The sequence below is a fragment of the Gymnogyps californianus genome, chromosome Z (genome assembly GCF_018139145.2).
Source record: "Gymnogyps californianus isolate 813 chromosome Z, ASM1813914v2, whole genome shotgun sequence".
In the NCBI taxonomy this organism is placed as follows: domain Eukaryota; kingdom Metazoa; phylum Chordata; class Aves; order Accipitriformes; family Cathartidae; genus Gymnogyps; species Gymnogyps californianus.
In genome coordinates this window covers 81,876,094-81,899,500 of record NC_059500.1, presented here as the reverse complement: position 1 = coordinate 81,899,500, position 23,407 = coordinate 81,876,094, and the positions used below count along the sequence as shown (strand labels likewise).

General features: G+C 38.5%; 1 protein-coding gene across 2 annotated transcripts in view; it reads left to right on the top strand.

The window, feature by feature from the left end:
* DYM (dymeclin) overlaps positions 1-23,407 on the top strand; it is a 221,218-nt gene that overhangs the window by 150,993 nt on the left and 46,818 nt on the right. For both annotated transcript variants that reach the window (XM_050912965.1, XM_050912964.1), the window contains one exon: positions 4,611-4,713. In XM_050912965.1, the coding sequence (XP_050768922.1) occupies positions 4,611-4,713 (103 nt within the window). The remainder of the gene's footprint in view (positions 1-4,610; positions 4,714-23,407) is intronic.

Below are 23,407 nucleotides of genomic sequence, written 5' to 3'. Positions count from 1 at the left end.
TATGCTCAGGATTAACTGGCATGTCATTATCTTGGGTTATCCTATTTACTTTCTTAAAATAAAGTACACTGGTACCTTCCCTTCTCGTTGCCCAGAGCTTTCAGAAAGCTCCAGTTTTTGGCAAATTCTAACTTTGGATTTACTTTCAACTTCTAATTTTAATTCCCTTATCTTTTTTCCTAATTTTTTAGTTATAAAAGATCCATTTTATACATTCATTTTTTGTATGTGAGAAGTGTACTTTATGAGCTGTTTCAATCTGCCGTAAATCAAACTTTCTGCAGAACTTGCAGAAGCTTTTTTTTTTTTTTCATGATTGTTGGCTTGTGATTTTTGGTGGACCAAGAAGAAAGTTGTTAAATGAGTTCCCATTATTGGCTTTTTTTTTTTTTTGGATCCACAGGCTTTGTGGAATTGGCTTTATGAAAGCATTAAGTTCATATATTACTGGTTTGAATTCTATTGTGTGTGCAAATAACACATAATCAAATCACTTGCATTTAGGCAACCATTACTGTGTAGTCTGTAATCATTTCTTTATTGATCGAAGTTCAGCCTTGTGTTAAATTAAAAACTTCATCTGTGTAGAGGGAGTTAAGGAACCAATGCTTTCTTAATTCCTAAAAATCAGAAACACAAGACCTTGAGATTGTTGTTCAGCCTTGAGTCTTCCTCGTTGGTTGAGCTCATCCACGGTGTGATTTGATGATCTGTAATAGATGCCAGCTGTTATTTCATCTTGCTGTTATTCCGACCTATTATTTTGCTTGCTAAACATTGGTCCATAAGTACTTCTGTGAGCGAGAGATGGGTTGAGGTACCAGGACATTTTCATTATTCTGAACAGAATTAGTTATTATTATAAAATGGGCATAATGAGTGAGATCAAAGGGCTGTCGAGCTCCATAGCCTGTCTGTCAGTCGCTGGAGAAGAACGGAAGAAAGAGGAAAAGTATTCTGGTAGAAAAATCCATATTCTTGTCAGCCTGTGCAGGCTGCCCTCTGTGACCACAATACTACATATATATTTTTCAATTTGATCTCAACTTGATTTTTAGTGGGGCAAAAATAGAAGCGTGACTAAGACATGTGAGGGAAATTTGGGAGACGGTCTTAATTTCCACCTCTGCTTGAACTGGCATTTGTCTCTTGTACCTTGTTGTGGGGAGGGGAACAACCTTGTTGTAAAACATTGTTTCCTTTTTTTAATTGCATTATTCATGCTTTAAAAATCAAAATAAAACCCCAAACCTTACAGACACTGCAGATGTGACTGCCGCAAAATCACGCATCTCCTTTAGAAGACAACGTTTGTCAATGATAAAAGATTTTTATGAGCTAAATTTCATGCAAATGCCTTTTGAGGATTGTAAATTTGTTCCGATACTTTAAAAATGAAGGTGATATTTATCAAGGTGATTTTCAGAGGTAGACATAGAGGCATAGTAAGTGAATTACTTGGTGGTGAAGTTTTACACCATTTCGGGAGGCAATGCCACTTCCTTTGGACCTCCAAATTCGGTAGTTAATCACAGTATTTGGCCTTAGTTTTTTCTGTTTAGTTGTAGTGGTTCTGTGGAGCCCTTTGAGGGATTGCAGTTTGCTGTGGGTGCAGTTCTGTGATATGCTTTTATTCTCAGTATAAAAAGTTCCTGCCTACGTGTCCCTGCCCTCGTGCTCCTCTAAGGGATGGTTCTTTGAGAAGGATAACCAATTTATGAAGAATAGAATTGTGTTGGGGTTTTTTCAACCTGAATATTGGTGTTCTGGGCAGCGGTCCCACAAAGAAGTGTCTCAGCACAAGTGCGAAGGTGATGAGCTGTGGCAGGAAAGCAAAACTTTGCAAGGGGAAGCCCCGGTGCCAAAGACAACGTATGATAGAGCTTACCCTCTCGCTGCTGCTTTGGAAATAGAAATCAGCCACCAAGGGCTTGCTTATGCCATAAAGAAGCACTGTAGTTTAGTTACGTTACACTTAATTAAAAAAAAAAAAAAAAAAAGGAAAATATTTAAGGAAGCAAAAATAGGATATAAAGAAATAGTCTTCCGTCTTTTTCCTTTCTCCTTCTTTTTCCCAGTTGTCTACATTTCTGTCAGAGAAAATAAATTTGGTCTTTGCTATTCCAATTCCATGCGGAATACCGATGTATGTGCATTTTCCTCTCCACATGTATTGAATAAATGCACTTTTCAAAATCCTGATCCCACTTCTTTGTTTATATTTAAATTTCCTTTATAACCAAAATGCTTTATGTATTTTGGAGAAGAATCTACTAGTTGGAAATTCTTTTTGTTCCAAATTCTTCTTTGTGAAATTAGCAGAGACACACCAGATTTAACCTGTTCTTGCTGCAGCCCCCCCATAAGCATCACCAGGTTGGTTTTGACCGATTATTCTGTCTCCGCAGCACTAGATGGTGCTGATGACAGTATCTCTGAAATCTGAGCCTTCAAAAATACCAGCGATTCGACAAGTAGCGCTGCTGTTTCAGGCCAAGGACCAGTTTGCAAATCCAAATTTTGATTTGAACAAAAATTTCAGTCTGTGAATACAGACTGATTATGGAGGGGAAAAAGATGGAAACCCTACTAGTGTATCTTATTTCTGTGTTGCTTCTTTTTAACAGGGAATTTTCTAGTGGTTTTAATGAATAGCTGTGAATTAGTGGGAGGTTGGCATTTGGTCCCAGGAGTGACACGTCTTGTCAAGGCTCTGTTGGATAGCATGAACGAAAAAAATAAGATTCCAGTTTTCATGACTTCAAATATATTGTGTTATCCTGAAAACACCAAATGTTCTCAACCCTTGTAACCACCACGGAGGTCTTGTAATCTTATCTGACGTTCTTGCCATATCAGTCCAGTTGCGATTATCACCACCTCAGCGATAGTGTCCTGGTGGGACCGGGAGTTGGGCAGCTGCGGTACCGACCCTGGTTTCGGCCGTGCCATCTCGAGCCTGTTCCTCGTGCTGGCAGACTCTGGCTGAACCTTGAGGATGGTACAACCTACTCGAGGGCTCTCACGCGGGTTAATTAGCTGCCTTAAGTGCGGCGAAGGTTGTCCTTAAAAGGAAGCTGTTAATCTGGTCTAAGAAATATCTGGCTGAAGAGGTGTTGGGAAATGGTGGAATTTGTTGAGTTGGCTCTCGAGAGGTAAGATTTGGGCTTGAGAAGTGTAACTAATTCCTTGTGGCGGTGAGAAATGTTGGAAAAGCCTTTTCCTAAGGCTCTTGACTAGCAACGAGGGGACGAGGACTGATACTCTGAGGAATCTGCTCTACCGTCTGTGAAGGATACAATATCAATGATATATTTTAAGTAAAAAAAAATAAAGAGGGCCTCTTCAAACACTGAGCATCACTTCGTGAGGCAGAAAAGCTTTCCAAGCACGTGCTTCCGAGCCCTGAAGCTGTCCTCCAGCTCCAAGAAATGGAGGCTATCGAGAATATAACACTGAGGTGGTATTTTGCCACTTATTTTTTTAATTACAAAACTGACTTTAATATTTTGTAACTGAGTCTGGTGAACAAGAAGTCTGCTACTGCTCCTTGTCCCATCAACAAGTGTAACCAACTCCAAGAGCAGCATGCTTAGGCATTAGTGAATTTTCTTGATGCTTATTTGTCAAGGCAGCCTTTTTACCCTCTAAGGACCAGCACAATCATCCTAGGAAAGCCTGATAGGAGTCCTGTAATGCTCCAAAAAGAAGCCAGAAGAATGTTTCTAAACAGAGAAAGCCTTAAAACATATGACCTATACCAAGATGGGGAGCGAGGAAAGTGGGTTATCTATGAATTGAAAACCATGTTTGAGGTATCCAGCGGCTTTACAGAAGTATTTGACTCCTTGAAGCTGCTGAGCACTAGCTGGTAGCCTTTGTCCACTGCTTCTGCTTACTTCTCATCTCTCCTTCCACCAGTGCAGTCAAGTTACATTCTCCTTATATATCAGATTATACCAGTTTCTCTGGGTGTCATTGCCATGCTTTTTTTCAAAATGCACAAAAAATATGTTTATTTCTCTGTATATGGACCTCTGATTTCATGGATTATTTATAAAGCTAAGGTAATACTTTATTCCTTGTCTTAAGCTAAAATAAATTTGAAAACAATATATACTAGTAAAATGCAAAAACTCAGCCTCCAAATACCCAAAGCTTTTGTCATATACTTGGATTCTTCCTGTATTAAGCAATTAGGTTATTGAAATTAATAATACACAAGATGCTTAAGGATATATTGCAATATATTGCATGAGGTACTGCACTTAAAAATTGCATTTTAGCAAACACATACTAGTTATGAACTAAAATTGCATGTATACCATTCCTTCTGTTACAGTTTGACTTCTAAGAATTTAACCATGAACATACGATATTCTTCACATCATTTATTGTATAGAATATTTCTAATTCAAATTCTGCTGTTGCTTAGCCCAGATGTTAAATAAATAAATAAATTCTATAACTATTGTGCATTGCGTTCTAAAAATCTCTTTATTCAAGTTCGTGTATATAATAAAACATCTCTTCTAACTGGATAGTCTAACTATTTCAGAACATTATTGTGAATTTATTTTAATTTTTTTTTTCTTTTTTCCCCCTTCCAGTTTATTTTCTTTGTTGTCTAAAAAACACAACAAAGTGCTGGAGCAAGCCACGCAGTCCTTAAGAGGTTCCCTCGGTTCAAATGACTCTCCGCTTCCTGATTATGTGAGTATCGAACATAATGTTTTAGTCGGTGCTTCAAAATAGAAGTGGTACATCCCTAAATCTGCAAAGATTTATCAAAATGTGTGACAGCTAAGCAACCACCAACACCAAAATACAGGAACCTGTATGAATGATGTCATGTCTGAAACGTCTTTAAAAAAAAAAAAAATTACACTTACAAATGGCAAAACAAAACCGCAACTATTCATAGCTAAGAGACTTACTGTACCCTGTCAACTTGCAATTTTCAAGCCATTTGTATTTCAGGATAATTTAAATCATACAGTTAAAAACATTATTTTTAAGAACAGGGCTTTGGCATCCACAGTATGTTAAAATGCCTAAAAATGATTGAAAACAATTCCCAGTGAGCCTTTGGGGGAGTACTGCAGTCATGGGGCAAATTGGTATGTTCTGAACACGTGGATACATGCAGTCCTCTTCAGTTTACTGAGCCAATACCCACAAATAGGCAACAATTTTGTAATTTAATTGCACGGCTTGTTGGAAAATCTCTAGTTTTGGTACAAGAAGGAGACGTCTTCCAAGGACTTGAATAATATCTTTGTACTACTGAAGTATCTTTGGTTTGTACTCATTTGAACTCTCACTGCAATACTGTGTAAGGAAAAAAAAAAAAAAAACCAAACAGTTGATTTATCAGTTGCTCTGGATTTTTGAGGATGAAAATGTAACAACTGTTTTATTGTCAGTGTTAATACACATTCCAGGATATGCCTGCCTGAGACTTTACGTATCATATTACTCTAGCATGAAGTATAAAAATACCTAAAAAGATAATTTGATATAGTAGTTTAATGACTTAAATCTAATTCAACTAACCAGGTTTCTTAACCTGCATCTTTTAGTTGTTATTGCTGACCCGTACCATACAAACTAGAGGCACTTTGTTATTCAGAGACGTGCAGGTTTATAGAGCAAATGAACCACTTGCAGGTTTTTCCTGTGTATTCCTGCTGTCTTACCATGCCCTAATTCATGTGAAGCTCCTTACACCACCTGTGGTTTTAGGGCTTCTGATTTCTCTCCCAGAAGTTGCTGTCTGACCTTTAATTTTTGGAACTTGAAACATTTCAGCAAGAACCCCCTCAAGTTAGTTTGTGGTTAAAGAGCAAGGGATCCCATTTCTGTTTGCCTGGTAAGGTGATACACAAGCTGGATAAAGCTCTTCCATCTGCATGGGTGTGAACAACTGAAAGCCCCCAGGACTTCAGACACCTTGGAGAGGATTTGGTGGCCCTTTCCCATGGGTTCGCTCCTCAAGGAATAGGAGCTCGTGGTGTAGGGGCTTCCACGGCTGTGAGGACTGCAGTATTTTGGATGCACTGAGCGTTTCTGAGCGTTGTGATGGATAAGGCTCTTGGGGCCGTATTTCTCAGAGGTGATTAACCCCAGTGTCATGCCAGGGTTCAGCTTAAGTAATTACACAGCTACACGTTCAAATTCTTCCTGTGGTCTCATGGCTCTTTATTGAGCTGTCCTGGAGAGCTGTGGTGCCTCAGTTGGCTTCCAGGGCAAAGGGAGGCTGCTTTGGTGGAGGTGATAGCTTTTCATACCTGAGATACATCATATCATACCATACCATACCATGAGATAGTTCCACATAACATGCAGTATCACAGCCCAGAGGGGTTGGAGTGAGCGCTTGGGACTGGGTTTATGGGCACAGGGGCTCCATAAGCTGGAACTGCTGCTAAAGGCTGTGTATTTTGAAGCTAACCTCTGAGACATGGTCGGGTCTTGGTTAAATAACTGTCAAGCATCTGCAGATGTCTAGAGGAGAGGGCTGAAATTTTTAACACTAACTTGTATCCCTAATGCAGGGACGGCAGTTGTATAGGGCCTGTTGTCAGAAGGAGGATATTGATATTTAGTGGAAGATGTCCCTGCTCATGGCAGGGGGGTTGGACTAGATGACCTTTAAAGCTCCCTTCCAACCCCATGATTTATGAAGAGAGACCCTTGTATTTTTCTTCTCTAGACAAACAAATTACCATCCTCACTGTTCAGAGGAAAAAAACCAACATGATACACACATACGTTTGTAAAAGGGCACATATAAATAAATATATATATGTGTGCACACAGAGAGGCATATATTTACATGTATGTGGGTATACATACATATATATAGGTATATATTTCAGCGTGTGTATGAATTGGATGCTTGAAAACTATTTTATAAGTTTTGGACTTCTTTTTACCTTACTGGATGCAAACTGTACTGCAGCTAAGGGAACACCCAAGGTGCTCTCTGTACAAAGTTGTCCCCTTACAGATGGAGACAGCTGAGAAATGCAGTTTATGGAGCAGCGCTGGGAAAGCGCTCTGGAATACAGCTCAGCGACTTAGATACCTCACTGAATTTCGTCCCTTTTATTGTTGGTATGACGTAGGGAGGGAGGAGAGAAGGGGAGCAGTTGGAAAGATTGCTGTAGTGGAGAGTAAAATCACTGAAGTTTATGGCCTGTATTTTGAAAGAAGAATGTATACTTTTATGCGTGGCTTGCTTTTTTTTCTCCAAATTGCTCATGTTCCAGCTCAATCTGAGGCATAGGCAGTTGACTAAATAAAAGTTGAGGCCGGATTTCATTTACTTCAGCATACTCTGCTTCTGAAAGCCCATGTTTGTGCTGTCTGTAGGAAGAGTGAAGAATCTAGGAACTGAGATAACTTAAGTGTCTGAAGTCCTGAAGCCTGTTCTACTGCTGTATCCCAGTGTGGAGCTAAAGAAAGGGATAGCACCGAGATTGCCTGCTCTGCCCAGGTTTATGTCTAGAGAAGAAGAGGAGGATTGCTTAGCAGGCTATTCTCTCCATAGGTTTCATTCAGATCAGTCAAATATGTGTTTTAGAAATGGATTTCTCATTATTTTAATTCTTTTTCAATTTAATTAATTCATAAATGATTTTTTTTTTCTTACGGTGTTGTGTAATCCAAAAGTGAATTTTCATGGTACCTGGGTCACAAGGGTTAAATCGTACATAAAATTATCCTAGGTGTTGCTTATGGTCTTGTCTTCCTTTACATGCCTTTCTGCTCATTTGTGAGTACTAGACTTTGAAAAACAAATTACGGTAAATACTGTGTGTTCCTTCTAAGGGCCAGGAAGGATACGGAAGGAAAAAGGCACCATCAGTGTTCTTGAGTTGAGCCCCGTCCTTTGTGAACGTCATATGATGGAGAGGTGCTGTGGCACGGTATGCCTGTGCCGTAACGCATACGGGCAAAGGGAGCAAATGGAGATTAGATGAGATGGACATCTCTTGATTTCTGAGTGCTCGAGCAGTAGTAGCGTTTCTACTGTACTTTGTTTTCATTACTGTAAAAACCTAAGTTTTTGACCTAATATACAGTCCCTAAGCTGCTGATTACTGATGGTGCTAAGAATATACTGGGATTCTCCTCTATTGTGTTTCTTGTGGTCTTTTTGTGAGTATCTGCTGCAGACTACTGTCAGGTCTCTGGTGTACCAACAAAGCTGCGGGTATCTTGCTGTGAACTAGAATAAGGAACTGACCCAGTTGGCTTTTAGTTTGTTCTTTCTGAGGTTTTCTGAGCTTTAAAAAAGAAAAGAGCAAGTTGTTTCATTTATTAAGACTGGACCGGTTTCCTGGTCCTTTCCTGATAAACTGTAGTCAATGTGATGGGATTCAGGAGCAGGATGGAGAAGCCAGCGGGGAAGAGAGAAGAACCCCCTGTCATGAAACTGTTGCCTTAGAGACAGGATCCTTGGTTAGACCAATTCTCATGCTACTTCATTTAGTAGTTGTTTAATCAGCTTTATTATTAAGCATTATTTTCATAGTAGCAATGACCTGTTTTGAAATACCACACTTCGGTCAAGTTGTCCTTGTCCGCGAGTATCTCCACGCTTAACGAAATGGGAAAAATCCAGTTAGGTTTTTTTATTGCTTTCTTGCATTCAATGAAAGCACTTTTTCCAAAATTTTTAACAAACAAGAAGACGGGTAATAAAATAACTGAGAATTTTGCTTCTTTCAGTTCAAATCAAGACAAATTACTTAAGTAAACATATCAGTGATTTTCTTTGTAATGTTATTCCAGCCTAATGTGATTTGTTAAATCATAGACACTTAACAGCGTAACTGGTGGCATGCTAACTTCCCTTGGAAAGTAGCACGTCAGACCTGTTGGAGCTACCATCTACCCAAACAGTTGCTTTTTAAGGATTTCATAGTATTGTGTATGCTTTTCGAACACGTCAATGCTCGTTATACTGCAGCTGGTAACGAGAGATTCTCCTTAACTATTTCTAGGAAGGGAGGAGATGGAGAAGAAGAGAGTAAATTTTGAATGTTGGCAAGCTTATGTCAGAGGTTCAGAATTCTCTTGCTGATGTAAGAAAAAAAAATTGCTTAATGCAAAAATTGAGGAAAATAAAAATCAAATGTAGGAATAGTTTCGGATTCGAATCGTTTAGCATGCATCATCACTTGAGTCTGTATTTGGATACGTAGCTTTTGATTTGGTTTCTAAATTTATTTCAACGTCATCTAATGCAACAGAGGGACAAGGGATTTTATGTCAGTGGGAGCCCAAGCTCTTGCTTACTGGTGGTGGGTGTGAAGGCTTAGGAGTTAAAGGAAAACTCCTTGGAGCACATTTTCAGAATCACTTAGCACCCAGGGTAGGGGTCACGGTTCTGAGCACCCCACGCTGCCGTCTGCTGGGAGTTCTTCTCTCTACTATCCATGGGGATTTTACCGACAGCCGTCACTTGCTTTAATGGAATAATATTAACAGAAAATAGTGGAGGTAAGACGATCACTAGCCACATAGGAAAAATTCCAAAAAAGCACTTCAGTTTAACTTTTTTTTTTTAACCTTCTAAATTTTGGCTGTTAAAAAAAGGCATTGTTCTATCCAGATGAAGCTTAAATGTGTTAGGAAAAATTCTAAAAATAATCCCACTTAGTGCCCATATCTTCAATTATTTCATATATAGCACTGTCACTTAAACAGCACTTTGATGGTGGAGGAATTTTGTCAGTGATAGAAACAATGTAGTGTAGTATTAGACTTTTCATATTTACAAATGTGCTCCTGTGAATATATGAAGAGCCATCCTTTAACCCCCTGTCCAAAATCTGCTGTTTCTGTGTTAGTTAAGGCACAGAAATAAATGCATGTTGGCAATCCGAAGGGAAAAATGTAAAGAATATGAATGCAGTGAGCTGTGTAAATACATATATATACACACACATATATATAAAGTCTGCAGTAGCAAAGCCTGGTGGTACTGGGAGAGTTCCTGATCAGAGCTGACTCTTTTCCTGGCTCCTTACCAATCCAGTTAAATCTACCTGCTGTGCAGAGCTGGTGTTACATGGAGGCTTGGAATTCTGCGAATGTCAATGACTTTTTCTCTTGTCTTAATAATGAGAATTAAACTTTGCATTTGGGTGATGAGATTTCTGTATTTCTTTTTTCTTTTCCTTCTCAGTTTGTGCTCCATAATGGGCTAAATGAAGTCCAATATTTAGATTCTTCTTTGATTTATCCTTGATTTATATGGTAAATAGAAAGCAGCTGTCTATTTAAGCATCTAATTCTTGAAACTCCTAGGCCCCTCAAGCGTCATCTGGAAATAATGTAGCTTGTAAAACAAAGCTAAGAAGAAAAAGCAATGTTTGTTTTATGTGGGATGAATGACTTCAGTTGGGGTCCTTCTAATTCGGCCATTATGAGGGTTATTAAAAAGCAGTATTACAAAAGTGGTTTCAACAAAAAGAATTTTTTTTGTAACTTGTATCTTGTTATTACAGTTGATTATATTCAAAGCTGCAAGTACTTCATAAATAGTCCTTCATTTTAGTTTCTCCAACAGAGAACCAACCTAATCTCCCTCCTATACATGGATAGATGTTAAAAGGTTCCTCTGTTTCATTTACTCCTTAGGAAGAAATTGTCTTTTATAAGTAAGGGCTCCATATTTATCTTAGAAATTTGGAATTGCTAAAGACTAGGTAAAATAAGGTCTGTGAACTGCAGTATTAGCTGTCTTTTAAACATAATGAAACAAATCTAAAATCTATAAATTTTCTGGATTCAGTTACATTACCGTGGATGAAAGATGATAGTATCATAGATTCAAAAGACTCGTCAGCCTTATTTTCAGTGTCTGCAGTTTAGTCGTGGCCTTGCTAAACAACTAAAGCAAAATTAATGTTCTAGAAATATGTAATATTAACAGCTGTAGACTAAAATGTTTTATCTATTGTATTTGTCTACCATTACATTGTCGTATAAATCCTTTTCTGTCCCTTTCATGGCACTAACCAGAGTTTTTTCATGTAGTAGTTTGATATTTCAGTTAAGGTTATAGGATCTTGTGCTGAAGGCATATTTTTACAAAGGATGCCGTGCAAATAAGTTAATGGTTTTAGCCATTATCCAGCACATAGAAAACAAGTATTTCATTTACTATCGATGTGAACAGTATTTCAACTGCAAATAAATGTTGTGATGTTTTGGGGTCCTGTAATACGTTCTGTGCTTACGTATCTAATATTGCATTAGATATGCTGCAGCTCTATCTGATTTTTTTTTAATTATCTAAAGAATTGGTTTAATGCAGAACTCTGCCACCAGACATAAGTGTTTTCTTATAAATGCGTGCTATTGTGAAGAAATAGGAAGTCTTCCCTGCGATCGTCTGATGACTCTAGTAATGATGCAGAAATGAAATTAAACCCACTTCCAAATAAACTGGTCAGCCATAATAGAGTTAGTATGATGCAATTAACGTTGTTTAGCTGGTAGTCTGTAAAAATACTGCTTGGTGGTAACTGCTGTGAACGTACAAAATGTGTATTACTTGTTTAGCTGTAGAACTGAATGCACTGTTGGCAGAATGGGAAATTTTTACCAAATTAAATCAAGACTCCTAATTGAGATATGTCCGTATTTGTCAAATATGGGGGGGGGGGAGGCTAAGGTAGTTTATTTTGTCATAACGTTTCTTCAAAACTCAGAAGCCACCTACTTTTCACCAAAAGCACTGCCTAGCTCTCTTTCAGTACTCTCTTTGCCTCTGTTTTTTGCATTTTATATGTCACTAAGTAACTTGGTACGATTTTTTGATTGCATTAGCCATGCGTTGTTAATAGTCTAAAAAACTTCATTTTTGTGTGTGAATTTTTAGATCCTTTTGTTGTCTACTGTAATAAACTTAAAATATGATTATACAAGAAAATTTTTTTTAGAATGTTGTTTACTGAAGGTAGTATATGGTACATCAATATAATATTTTAATGTTTTTGTATAGTATGTGGATTCTAGCAATTGAAATTGCATTTAATAGGAGAATCGCGTTGTTTTGCAGTAAATTACCTTCTTTTTGATTACGCTGGGTTGATGGCTCGTGAGCAGAAGTAACATTTTCAATATCAGGTTATTCTTGGGTATGCCTGTCTCCACTCCAGTCTTGAGCCAAAGGCCTATAAATACATTTTCTGAATGTTAGTCATACCCTCCTTCAGATTAATTATATTTTAGTTTAAAGAATATTACTCCTACCTAATCCCCCTATTTTTGTGTCATCAAAAAATAGCAATTTGAGAATAGACTGAAATAACCAACCCAACCCAAATCTAAAGCAAGCTTTTGTATTAAGTAATAGCCAAATTCTGCAGTTCTGTCTGAATTCTTAATCAGTTCTTTCCTTGAAATGAATTGGAAACTTTCCTGAGAAAATGCTGCATAAATTATCCTGAAACAGAAGGAACTATCCTAAAATCCTGCGACAAAGATGATGGTGAAGTTCAGTCTGTTTAAACTTCCGTATATTAGTATGAAGGACTAATAGTTATTTGCAGTTGGTTTTTACATTATTGTGTCTTTAATAATATGCTTGTGGTTGAAGGATTTCTGAACAAATATATTGAAGAGCATAAGAAGATGTTCCTCAAAAATACGTTCTTCTTTCGTTGTTCAGGAGTTCCACAGAAGTCCCATTGGTGTCTGGTATTCGTGTTATGTAGATGGCACTAAGCCTTATTTCACTTAGAAATTCTCAATATTTGGGAAAATAAGGGTCAAAATTACTATCTTTTTTTTCAAAAAAAAGAACATTTAGTGTGGCAGCAGCATCTTATGATCATCTGATTGAAAATCTTTCATTCTCCAGTTTTTATGAGACATGAGAACAAATTTGTAAAGTGGGAAGAACTTCTGACATTAGCAATATAAACACCTACTGAAGTCTTTTAAAAAAACAGTTATTTTGGTCATTACACACATTTGAAGAAAGCCAAACATGAACATCATAATTTCTTACTTATTTTCCTCCTTTAATAGTTATATAGGTTTAGGGCATTGTCGTTATTTTGCAGTAAAGGATAGAAATGATAGCATTTGTTTGCATTTTTGTACTTAAAAGACATGTTTTTTGACATGACCGTTTAAACGAGTGTCCTTAAAAGAGAAGACGATTAAGCTAAAGAAGACGTGAGAGCTTGTTTTAGAAATGGATGAGCACTATCTCAGGGTCCCTTCACGCCTCCCCAAATTAAGCAGTAGAATTTTGTGCGCTCATTTTTCTGCTGTGCATCTACTTGTGTTGCATTTGAGAGAGCTGGCAGCCTGATGCAATACAGGGATTTTAGAAGGGCCTGAGGTGTGATACAACATAAGCTATAGATAGAATACGTGATATATTAAGAGAAAGACTTCACAAGCCTCTCTCTAAATACTGTTTATTGCTGCCTTGTAAGCCAACATTTGCTCAGTTCAGACTAACGACAAATTTTGAAGTGCTTGGATGAAAAAAAGTAACAGTACTGATCTTCCGAAGCATCTTTCTTTGCTGATTTGGTCTTTAGACACTTTTCTTGCTGCCTCCTTCACACGAGTGGGTTGTTCAGAGCTTTTCAGGAGAAGTTGATTGCTCTGGATGGTTCGTCTTTGTCAAACCTCCATAGACAAACAGAAAAACCCAGTGCAGTAGCTCTCCAAAGAGTAGGATTTATTTTTGTAACTGCTGTGTATTTCAACAATGTGGTAAAACAAACTTTTCGTGTTCCTAAAGCAAGGTTTTGATTGAAAAATGTAGTGCTTCAAAACCAGAAGTATGTTACCATATGTTATAAACATCTCAGTAGTTCTTTTTTTAAACATGCAGCCATATAAAGTAAAGGAAATGGATGCAGAAGGAAGTCTGTTCAGGCCCTTTTAGGCTGTTTGGTACTAAATACTTAATTGGAATTGGAATCTTTTACGCTACTTTTTCTAGATGAGATATTGGTGAAACATGAGAACTTTTTGATGTTGCGCCTTCTATTGCCAACTTCTTCTCTTCAAATTTTACAGGGACGCTTATGGACTAACCAGTGAGGTTTGGGAACTCTTTTAGTTGTTGTTTAAAAAAAAATCCATCTATTTATATCGAAGGGTAGTAAACAGTTAGAAAAATAGCATAACAGAGATCTTTAGATTCTTTCATTGCAGATATCTATGATTTGGAATTGGAAAGACAGCCAGAGAAAATGAGAGAAATGAAGGAAGATCAAGACGTAGTGATTTTGAAAAAGATAAGAGGAAGATAGTGTGCTTCAGACTGTGGATAAAATCATGCATGAAGTTGTTCACCTGTCAAATTATTGCTCAAATCTGTCTGAACTGAAGCGTCAAGAAGTTAAAACGGGACCATTTGTGACCTCTACAGAGCCACATCTATTCCAGTCGCGTCCAAGTTAGGGAAGCACGGTCTCACCAACTTACGGATTATTTTCTTGGAGAGATATTATCCCCCTCAACAACATAACACGCTGTCTCGCTGATGGCAATTCTCCCATTAATGGCTGTTTTTAATATTACCTATAATGTCATGCAAGTTAACTGCTGTTAATTGGCAGTGTGGGTGGCCAGGGGACCGAATGACGGGATGAAGGAAAGGAGAATATTTTAAAGGGAATGAGTCAAATAAAATTGAAAGACAGTCTTGGTATGAAGTGAAAAAGAAAAAGGTGTGGAGAAGGAAAATAATTGATATAGGCAGAAATTCAAAACCAAAAATACCCTGCCAGGGCTGGTTCCTCTCCTGCTGCGCATAAGAAGCATCACATGGAGCAAACTAAGCCACTTACTGAAAACTGATTTCCTCATCACCTGGCCTGAAAAGCGCATTAAAGAAATGTGGAAGAGAGACTTTTAGTTTTGTTTATCCCTATTGACAGTGGTGGCTTCTTGTTCTCTGTGAAATAACTTGTGGGAAACCTGTCAAAACATGTGAAGAGCAGATTTAGAAGAAATAGAAATTTAGAAGACTCTCTATTTTTTGTGTTTATTGAATTCTATAAAGTCACCCTAATGTTTTTCACAGGCGTAATTGGAAAGATTCACTTTTATTTCCCTTTCATGTAACCAGCAATTTCTCTTAAGTTCTCATTTCTTTGTAGTTTAGGAGCTAAGTGAGATAGAGGAATACATTCCACATCTCATACGCTAAATCAGTTTTTGTAATTAACCAATTCTGTGGAAGAATTGGTTAATTACAGAAACAGCAACCCAGAAATTGGACAAAAAGTATCAATTCTTAACACGCTATGAGTTAGATACAAACATAATGGTTACAGGACTCTGTGTGATGATTGTTATGTGGACTTGTAATTAAATTGTATTTAATTACACATATACATGTGTATAAATACTCATATACATTGGGATAAGGGGAAGCCTATGCTTTCAGTCTGATGTCTGGCTTTTGAGGGTTTAACGCTGCAGCTTTAATTTTAAAGCAACAGCAGGAGAGGTTTTGGATTAACACATAAATACTCTTTTTTTTCTTGATTTATACCAACATAAAATTTTCTAGTGTTTTTCAAGAGGGAAAGTAAAAAAAACCAAAACAAAAAGCTGATAGTCTTATTCTACATCTGTTTTCTGCCAGTGAGATACCAAACATAAAGCCATTTCAGGGAAGTATCTTTTAAAACATTCATAACAAGAGAAGACTCTAATATATTACCGTTATTTAATCCTGCTATATTCTTATCCCCAACGCTGTTGGGAGATGTCTGTGATTGCCTACGCTGCTCTGAAACAAAGTTGAGACGAGTAAGAATTTTTTTTTTTTTTTTTTTATTGCCCTTCAGATATGTTACTGGAATGTGGTGGAGGTTTTCCAGAACTGCTCTTGCACATATTTAGGCTTGAGCCCAAGCCGAGTGAGCTGTGGCCTGCTACTGAAGTATATGACATCTTCTTCAAAGACACTGTGTTCTGCTGCATTTTTCTTGATATCAAGCTGGTACAGCGTGTACAGAGGCTGTTCCACTCCAGCAGTTGTGTGCGTGCTAACCCAAACTCTTGACCTTAAAGAAACTGTTTACTAATAACAAAAACCAGCCATCCTATTCAAGAGAAAAGAAGATGGATTGTAACATTACAGGTTAGATTGAATTTTTTCATTGCAATACTTGAGTATATTTCTTCCCTCCAGATAAACTGAAAAGAGAATGGATGTTGCAGTTCCTGAAGGCAGGTCTTTAAGCTACTCACCAGCAGCTTATCCGTGGCACTTGCAAAGAAATCAGACGCTTACTCAATGCAGAGAAAAAGAAAAAAATTATCTGAACAAATAATGACAAGTTTTCCCATTCCCCCACTAATCTTTTAGATTTTGATAAATCGAGATGATAGGAAGAGTCATGTCACATTCCCGTGGGAAAAAGCTTCATTGAATTTTTCTGAAATATAAAATTATTTTTCCGCAATAAATTAGCCATCTTACCTTGTGGTGGACTCTGTTAATTAGAATTCATTAGAAAACGTAGCTTAATTTATAGGTAAACAATCATAATTGCTTACAGGGTTTTGGCAAGGAACAGTTGACTGACTCCAGGATGGATATAAAACACCCAAGTGCTTCTTTCAAACTCAGTGATCTCTCATCTTGTCCATGTCTGTCACTGCTGTGCTTTATGAACCAGGCGACACAAAATTAAGTTTTGTCCCAAAATAGAGGAGACTTCATAAGTTTTTCAGGAAATTTTATTTAGTTGGCTAATGCAGTTTTTACATATTTCTATCAAGAGTGTTTTGCTTCAAGATTTGAGAAGATGTCGTCTGTTGCTTATAGTTCATTTTGGACCAGGTACCTGTGTACATAGACTTCTAGAATTATTTTCTGTGAGTTTTAGGTTTTCCAAATCTCAGTTAAAGGTTCATTTTTCGGCGTTCAGGCTACGGCTGCTGTGTGCTTCCAGACCATTCGGCAGGAAGCGGAGCAGTGGTCATCAGCTGCTGTGTTTATCAGAATTGATGCAGTGTCCAGGGGAATGCACTTGAAAAATAAGATGGAATGTAGTAAAAACAACATTTAATCTAAAAGTTACTCCATTTATTTGGTTTGCCTGCTATCAGCTCTCAAAAGGCTGTTTCTCATCTCCTTCCTATTTGCATTTTATTCAGTTGGAGAGAGCAGTTCTTGAAGTTTGGTTATGGAGGTTTTTCAAGCCCATCTTAATAGAATAAATGATACTACTACTGGCAGTGACTAGTTTTGAAGAAGTCGTAAGGTAAAAGGAAAACAAATAAAAAACACTTTCTTATACTTTATTATATTTTAGAAGGGCTTACCTACAGATCCTTTAGACTGCAAACCACTTCAAAGATCAATAATGCAGTTTTTCCTTTTAATATGATAGGTTTCTCACGTCTTTGTTTATCCCCTTTAATTTTCAAAGTATTTAACACCACTGAAAGAATTATGAAAGTATATTACGTATGCCAAGTGGTCTCATAGAGAGTTGTATTTCTGAATTACTTTTCTAACCATGCTGCTATATCTTAATATGTCAGAAGAAGTAAAAGCCTTCTCCATGATTTATCTTCAGCTCTGGGGTAAAACGATGGCTGTAAAGCAGCGTATTCCGGCTCACAACAGTTTGGGAATCTTGTACCGTAATCCCTTATCAAGTGTCTGTTATCTGGGACCTGACATTTTTTATCATGCACTCACTGGTATTTAAGGAGCTACAACATGCAAAGAATACTGCACCGTCATCCGAAGTTTTCTGCGTGCACGCTGTCGCGTTCTGTATGAACAGCAACGGGTTAAATCAACCTTTTTTTTATTATTATTATTATTTTTAAACATGGCTAATATTGTCAGGAGGCAGTCTACAGGTTTTTCTTCTATTTTGTGGTGATTTTCTGTTAATGTCTTCCTCAACTCAGTTTACCTTTGCAGGGATTTTTCTTGTTTGAGCAAAGCAGGAGTCTTACACTGCTGAGGCACGGGAGGAATGCCGGGTGGCCTCAGCAGCAACACCGCTTCGTTTGCCTCCTTGACATTCCCCAAATTGTAATGATGGAAATGTCTACTCTGGAAACTCCTTCTGACTTTCTTATGCCTCCCACACAAATTTCAATAGCAATTTTCACCCTAAGGGCAAGCATACAGAGTCTTTTGGCTCCTGAGTGTGTGGAGAGTAGCATGACTTTTCCCACTGACATCCTGTGCGTCATCAGGACCAGAAGATCTGCTTGGATAGTATGGAAATTATGGAAACTTGATGCAGTCCATGTTTATTATTGAGGACTGGATTCCACAGTCTCGCTTGTGATGTTTCTTCTCTTAAGTAGGGTCAAAATTATTCAGAGTGGTACTTCCAGTGGAAGATGACTGTCATAGTTCCAAGGCAATGATGGTTTTGAAATGTCATGGCAAAGATGCTGAACCACAGGATCTAATCAGTGAGGAACCAGTCGAGAACTTCTGAATTCAGCTTCTGTGCAGTTGACAGCTTTAGGGAGGGATTGGTATTTATTCAGTTAGTTTTGATACTTTCTCGATTAAATTTGCTTAGAAACTGAAGGTAGGTCTGCAAAATCTGTAGCACTGAGTGAATTTCTTGAATGACAGCAGTTGGTTCATTGGAAATACGCTCTTAGATGTATATGTATTTTGCAATGAGTGTCGTAGTTGTTACTGCCAAACATAATACCAAGGGTGAAGAAAATGGTTGATAATATAGTCAGAGATAATGCTGGGGCTATAAGGAACTGGTGGATAAATGACATTCCTATAACTGTGGTGTACTGTATGGAGGAAAGTTTGGGAGATGTGAAGGGAAAATGTGCAGAAAACTGTTTGCTTTAAATTGCTAATTGGTGTTTTTTCTATCTGTTTGCAAGATGCAATGTTTTTCCATCTTATTCTACTTCATGATAGAAAATAAGGGCTTCTATACTTCAGTTAAACATCACGTAGGATAAAAAGGATAAGAATCCATTCCCAACAAGCATTAAAGATCTGATAAGGATTCTTAAATCTGGACTTAAGTACATGCTAAAACACAAGCATCAGTGCGTATGTTAGCAACTGTACCCTCCTGCAAAAAGTGTTAAGAGTTTCCTCAGAAGTCATCTTTAAGGAATAAGCTTTTAGGTCTAGAGATTTCGTTAAGTAGCACTTACATATTAAATGCAAAAATGTGAAACTTGATGTGAGTGTTATATAAGACTGCCATGCAATTTAAAAAAAAAAAAGAATTAGGAAGTGTCGAAGTTTCAGTTCACGTGGCAGTAATTACTGCATAACACCTCCGAACAGTTTTGCTGGTGACATTTTACAGCTAAGTTGCATGTGTAGTGCTAGAATCAGAAACTTTTTCACTTGAGTAACATCTTTAAAGTCCTTGAACTCTCCTCAAGGTAGACAGGTTCTGTTAATTAAAGCCTGTATCATGATGATCTATTTACCTTTGTATGGTGGAGTTGGGGTTGCACATGGAACTTGTCCTTTCCTGTTCTACCAGTCAAACCAAGCAAAATCTTCCCATACCTTTAGGGAATACTGCTTAGTTGCAAAGAGAAATGGAGAAGTCTCCGTTTCCTTTCAACAGCAGGAAAATTTCATTATTATTTCAGGCGTGATTTGAGAAAAGTACAGATTCACAGTTTCAACTTTAATTTTTTTAGTATGAACGTTGTCATTCTCCTCGCAGCAGTTGCTTCCCAGGTTTTGTGGGACCTTAGAAAACGATCGGGTTTAGTTCTACTAAATACTAGTTGCATTTTGTTGTCGCGGTTGCACGTGGTTTGGAAATACTGTGTTCTGGCGTGGACAGTGTCAGAGCCCCTAGCTGGTGACTGTCGGTATTTTGGGCACTGTGGTGGATTCTATTATGCTGGAGCTTCTCGGTCAGCTTAGACCGGCCTCTGAAGCTTGACCTTGAGTAAACGCCTTCCATAGTCATTTACTTTTTCTAAGCCAGTTGGGGTGAAAATCATTTTATTTGATTTGTCATTTTACCATCTGAGGAAATTACTGGAGAAGGAGACTTGTCAAGCCTTTGCTTTCCAGGGTGGAATTCAGCACTTGAATTAGATGGGAGGTTCCCAAGAATGGAGTTTGAAAAAGCTGGGACGCTGGAATAAAATGCCAAAGAGGAGGACTATCTAAAGTCCTGTTCTCTGGAACTGAACGCCTTCTGCAGTCGTGATACTGAATCCCAGTCTCACAAAAATGCCAAAGTCTGTATCTCTCCTGCACTTAGGTGCCTGTCCGTCCTTTTGGGTCCGGATGGCTGCTCGTTCTTTCCCTTTAAAGCAGAGGAGCCCTACTTACAGAATAGCTTAGTAGTCGTAGCATTCCCCCGGGAAGTGAAACACCTTTAGGTCACGTCTCCCTAATAACCAGACTGTAGGTTCGGCAAGTGGAGTCATCATCTGTCCTTCCTGATGAAGTTTTGCCATGCTGCCAGCAGAGATCCTCTCTAAAAAGAGAATATACTTCGCTGTTCATTCAGTGAAGGAGTTACTCTGCTAAAACTGTTTGCCAGTTAACTTCCCATGTCACTATTAATGTCACACAGGGATATGCAGTACAAGAATTAAATAAACGGAAAGATTTCCCAATTGTAAAATCCTCAGTAAACAGGTAGAATGGGCACAGGGCTATGAGAGGGAAGCATCACCAAGAATCAGTAAAGCACTGAGGGAATTTAGGCCAATGTCTAGAAATTTTTGATCAATTTGGGAGCCTGACTTTGTAGGGAGATAGAGGATAAGTTAAAGTATTTCAACGTGAAGTGTTTCAGGATTAGAATTTGAAAGATAGCAAGCGCGTGGATGGAAGAAGAGATGAAGGGGAAGATGTGACCAAGAGATGAGTTGTGGACTAGCTGTAGGTTGGCCGAATAATAAACACGGTACGGTGAAGTCGCATGAGAAGTACCAATAAAAGAATTGCACCTTCACTCAGATATATTCATGTCCTCAGAAGCAGCTTTATGTTTTCTTGGTCAGTGGCTACTGAAGTAAAATCCTGTGGCAAACAGGTCTTTGGAGGATCGAAGCAGTTGGGTTTGGTACCTTGGCAGGTGTCGTTCGGCTTGTTTTCCCTTGGAGCAGACTGCTCCCAGGCTGTTTTCTCTGGGACAGGACACCACCACGGCATTTCCTCTAGTGTAGCCTTGTCGCAGGCTGTCCTGGAGGTTTGCATCGTGATACGGGCTGAAAGCGTTGTGTTTCTCTTGGGAAATGTTGCATTGCCACGTGGGCTGGCTTGACAAAATGGTGAGACATTGCTGAAAATCTGCTTTTTCAGCTTACTCGGTTATTTGGGAAGGCAACGATAGTGGGTGTTAGGATGGTATTTTTATTCAGTAAAGTGTCTGGCAACAAACTTTGCTCCCGATTTGACAGCTCTACGTTAATTTGTAAGCAGTGATCAGAGATGCCGGGGCTAGTTTTTGAGGTTATATTCACCATAAGCCCTGCAATTTTTCACTTAATATCTACTTTCCCACAATTCAACATTATGGCCAAAAGTTATCTGGGTTTGACATAGAACAGCCAAAGTGTATGTGCCAGTAAAATAGATGAAGATAAGATTTCTGTCACCAAAGGCTTGGCTTTGAGGTTCATTTGCGCATTAAATGTAAGAGCAGGTTTCTTGTGCGCTTCCTTCTTTCCCCTCCGCTCTTCCGATCCTTTGGCAGAGCAAGTTTATTTTGTTGAAGGTTTTATTTTCTGCTGAAAATGCAGGAAATTCAGACAGCTCTCTTGGAAGCTCCCCAAAGCTAATACAAACAAGATACATATGCTTCTCTTAAAGTAACTAAAAATAAAGTAAATTATTTGAAACTATTTAACTGTAGAAATTCCCCTGTAAAGAGGAAAGGGAAGTTTACATCATTATAATTGTGGATGCTGTTAAATTATGTTATCAAGGTGAAATTCCCTGGAGTGCCAATTTGTCTGTTCCATATGAAAGAGTACATCACCCTGGAGTTTACAGTAGCTGCGTTACAGGCAGGTGAGGAAGAGCTAACTACTGAATGTCCAAAACCATAATCATTTGAAGTGTTCCTTAGCATGTATAAAGCTAGCTGAAAAAAATGTAATGGAAAATGAACTGAAGCTGTCTGTTCAGCTAGACTTTTTGTGGATGCAGCTGATGGATCTGGAACAGTTTACCAAATTTTTCCTCCTTGTTTCTCCCTGGTAAAAAGATGACTGGCAAGAGCTGTCTGTTTGGGGTTAATTTGGCATTCTTAGTCTTTTTGATAAGTGTTGAGTATATGGTACGTGTATCCTTTTGTTTTCTATTGTTGACAAAATTGCCTTTAAAGTCATATCTGCATCATGAAGGAAGCGGTTGTTTACGATTACAAGTTTTTATGTTTTATGTTTGCAAATTATATTTTGGGGGGGGAATCTCACTGAAAATATTACACGTGAAGAATTACAGCGAGGCATCGTGGATAAGGGCTCAGAATAAAGAAAAGCCATGATTAAGGTTGCCTGTGCAACTGTCCTGGTTTCGGCTGGGATGGAGGTTAAACCACGACAGCAACCTTCACCCTCACCTTTCCTCTATCTATTCCCTCATCCATATGGTAGCCTTCGGCCTCACATCGGAGGATGGGTGGTCCCCACCGCATGGATGCAGCAACACAACCGTGATGCAGCCCTGTCCGGTATGCAGAGTGCCGTACCCGCCGCTTGCTGCACCTTCCTCTGACTCTTCCTCCATGCTACCTGGCTGGGAGAGGAGGATGGAACTTGCAGAGAAAGGCAAAGGGAGCAAATGACCTTGAGGGGGCAGTCAGAGCTAGCTGGGAAAGTGGAAAGTCAGAGATGGTTTTGCTGCTTTGAATTGTGGAGTTGCTAGGAAGGAAACTATTAAAGCATCTCGAGCTAAAGCTCCTTTAAGTAGCTTCTTTACAGCTTTTGCATACTGTACGCGCTCCTCGCTCCGCCGGAGAGGCGCCTGCAGTGTCGGTAATTGTGAACTAAAGCCACCGAGCTTCAACATAAAGAAACTTGCACTTTTGAAAATTCAAATGTCAAGGCATCCTATTACTGGCAGCGAGATACCACTCGCTAAAAGCCGTTCATTGTCATAAGCAGTAAGTTCAGAGTTGTGTTTGGACATGTTTTTTTGTCAGCCTGCATTTCCATCATGTATTTCTTTTGCTATTATAGGTGACATTTCCACTTCATTTCATCAGGTTTCTTTGGATTAAGACTTCACTACAGTGTGCCTTTCCTGAGTTGTTTTTTTTACCCTATTTACATTGTGCAGTTGTAGCATATTGCATTACCCATCCCTGCTTGGGTTTTGTTTTTTTTAGGCAGATAAGCTTCTTCCTGCTCAGATTGTGCTAACTGTATAACTGCCTTCTTGATAGCAGTC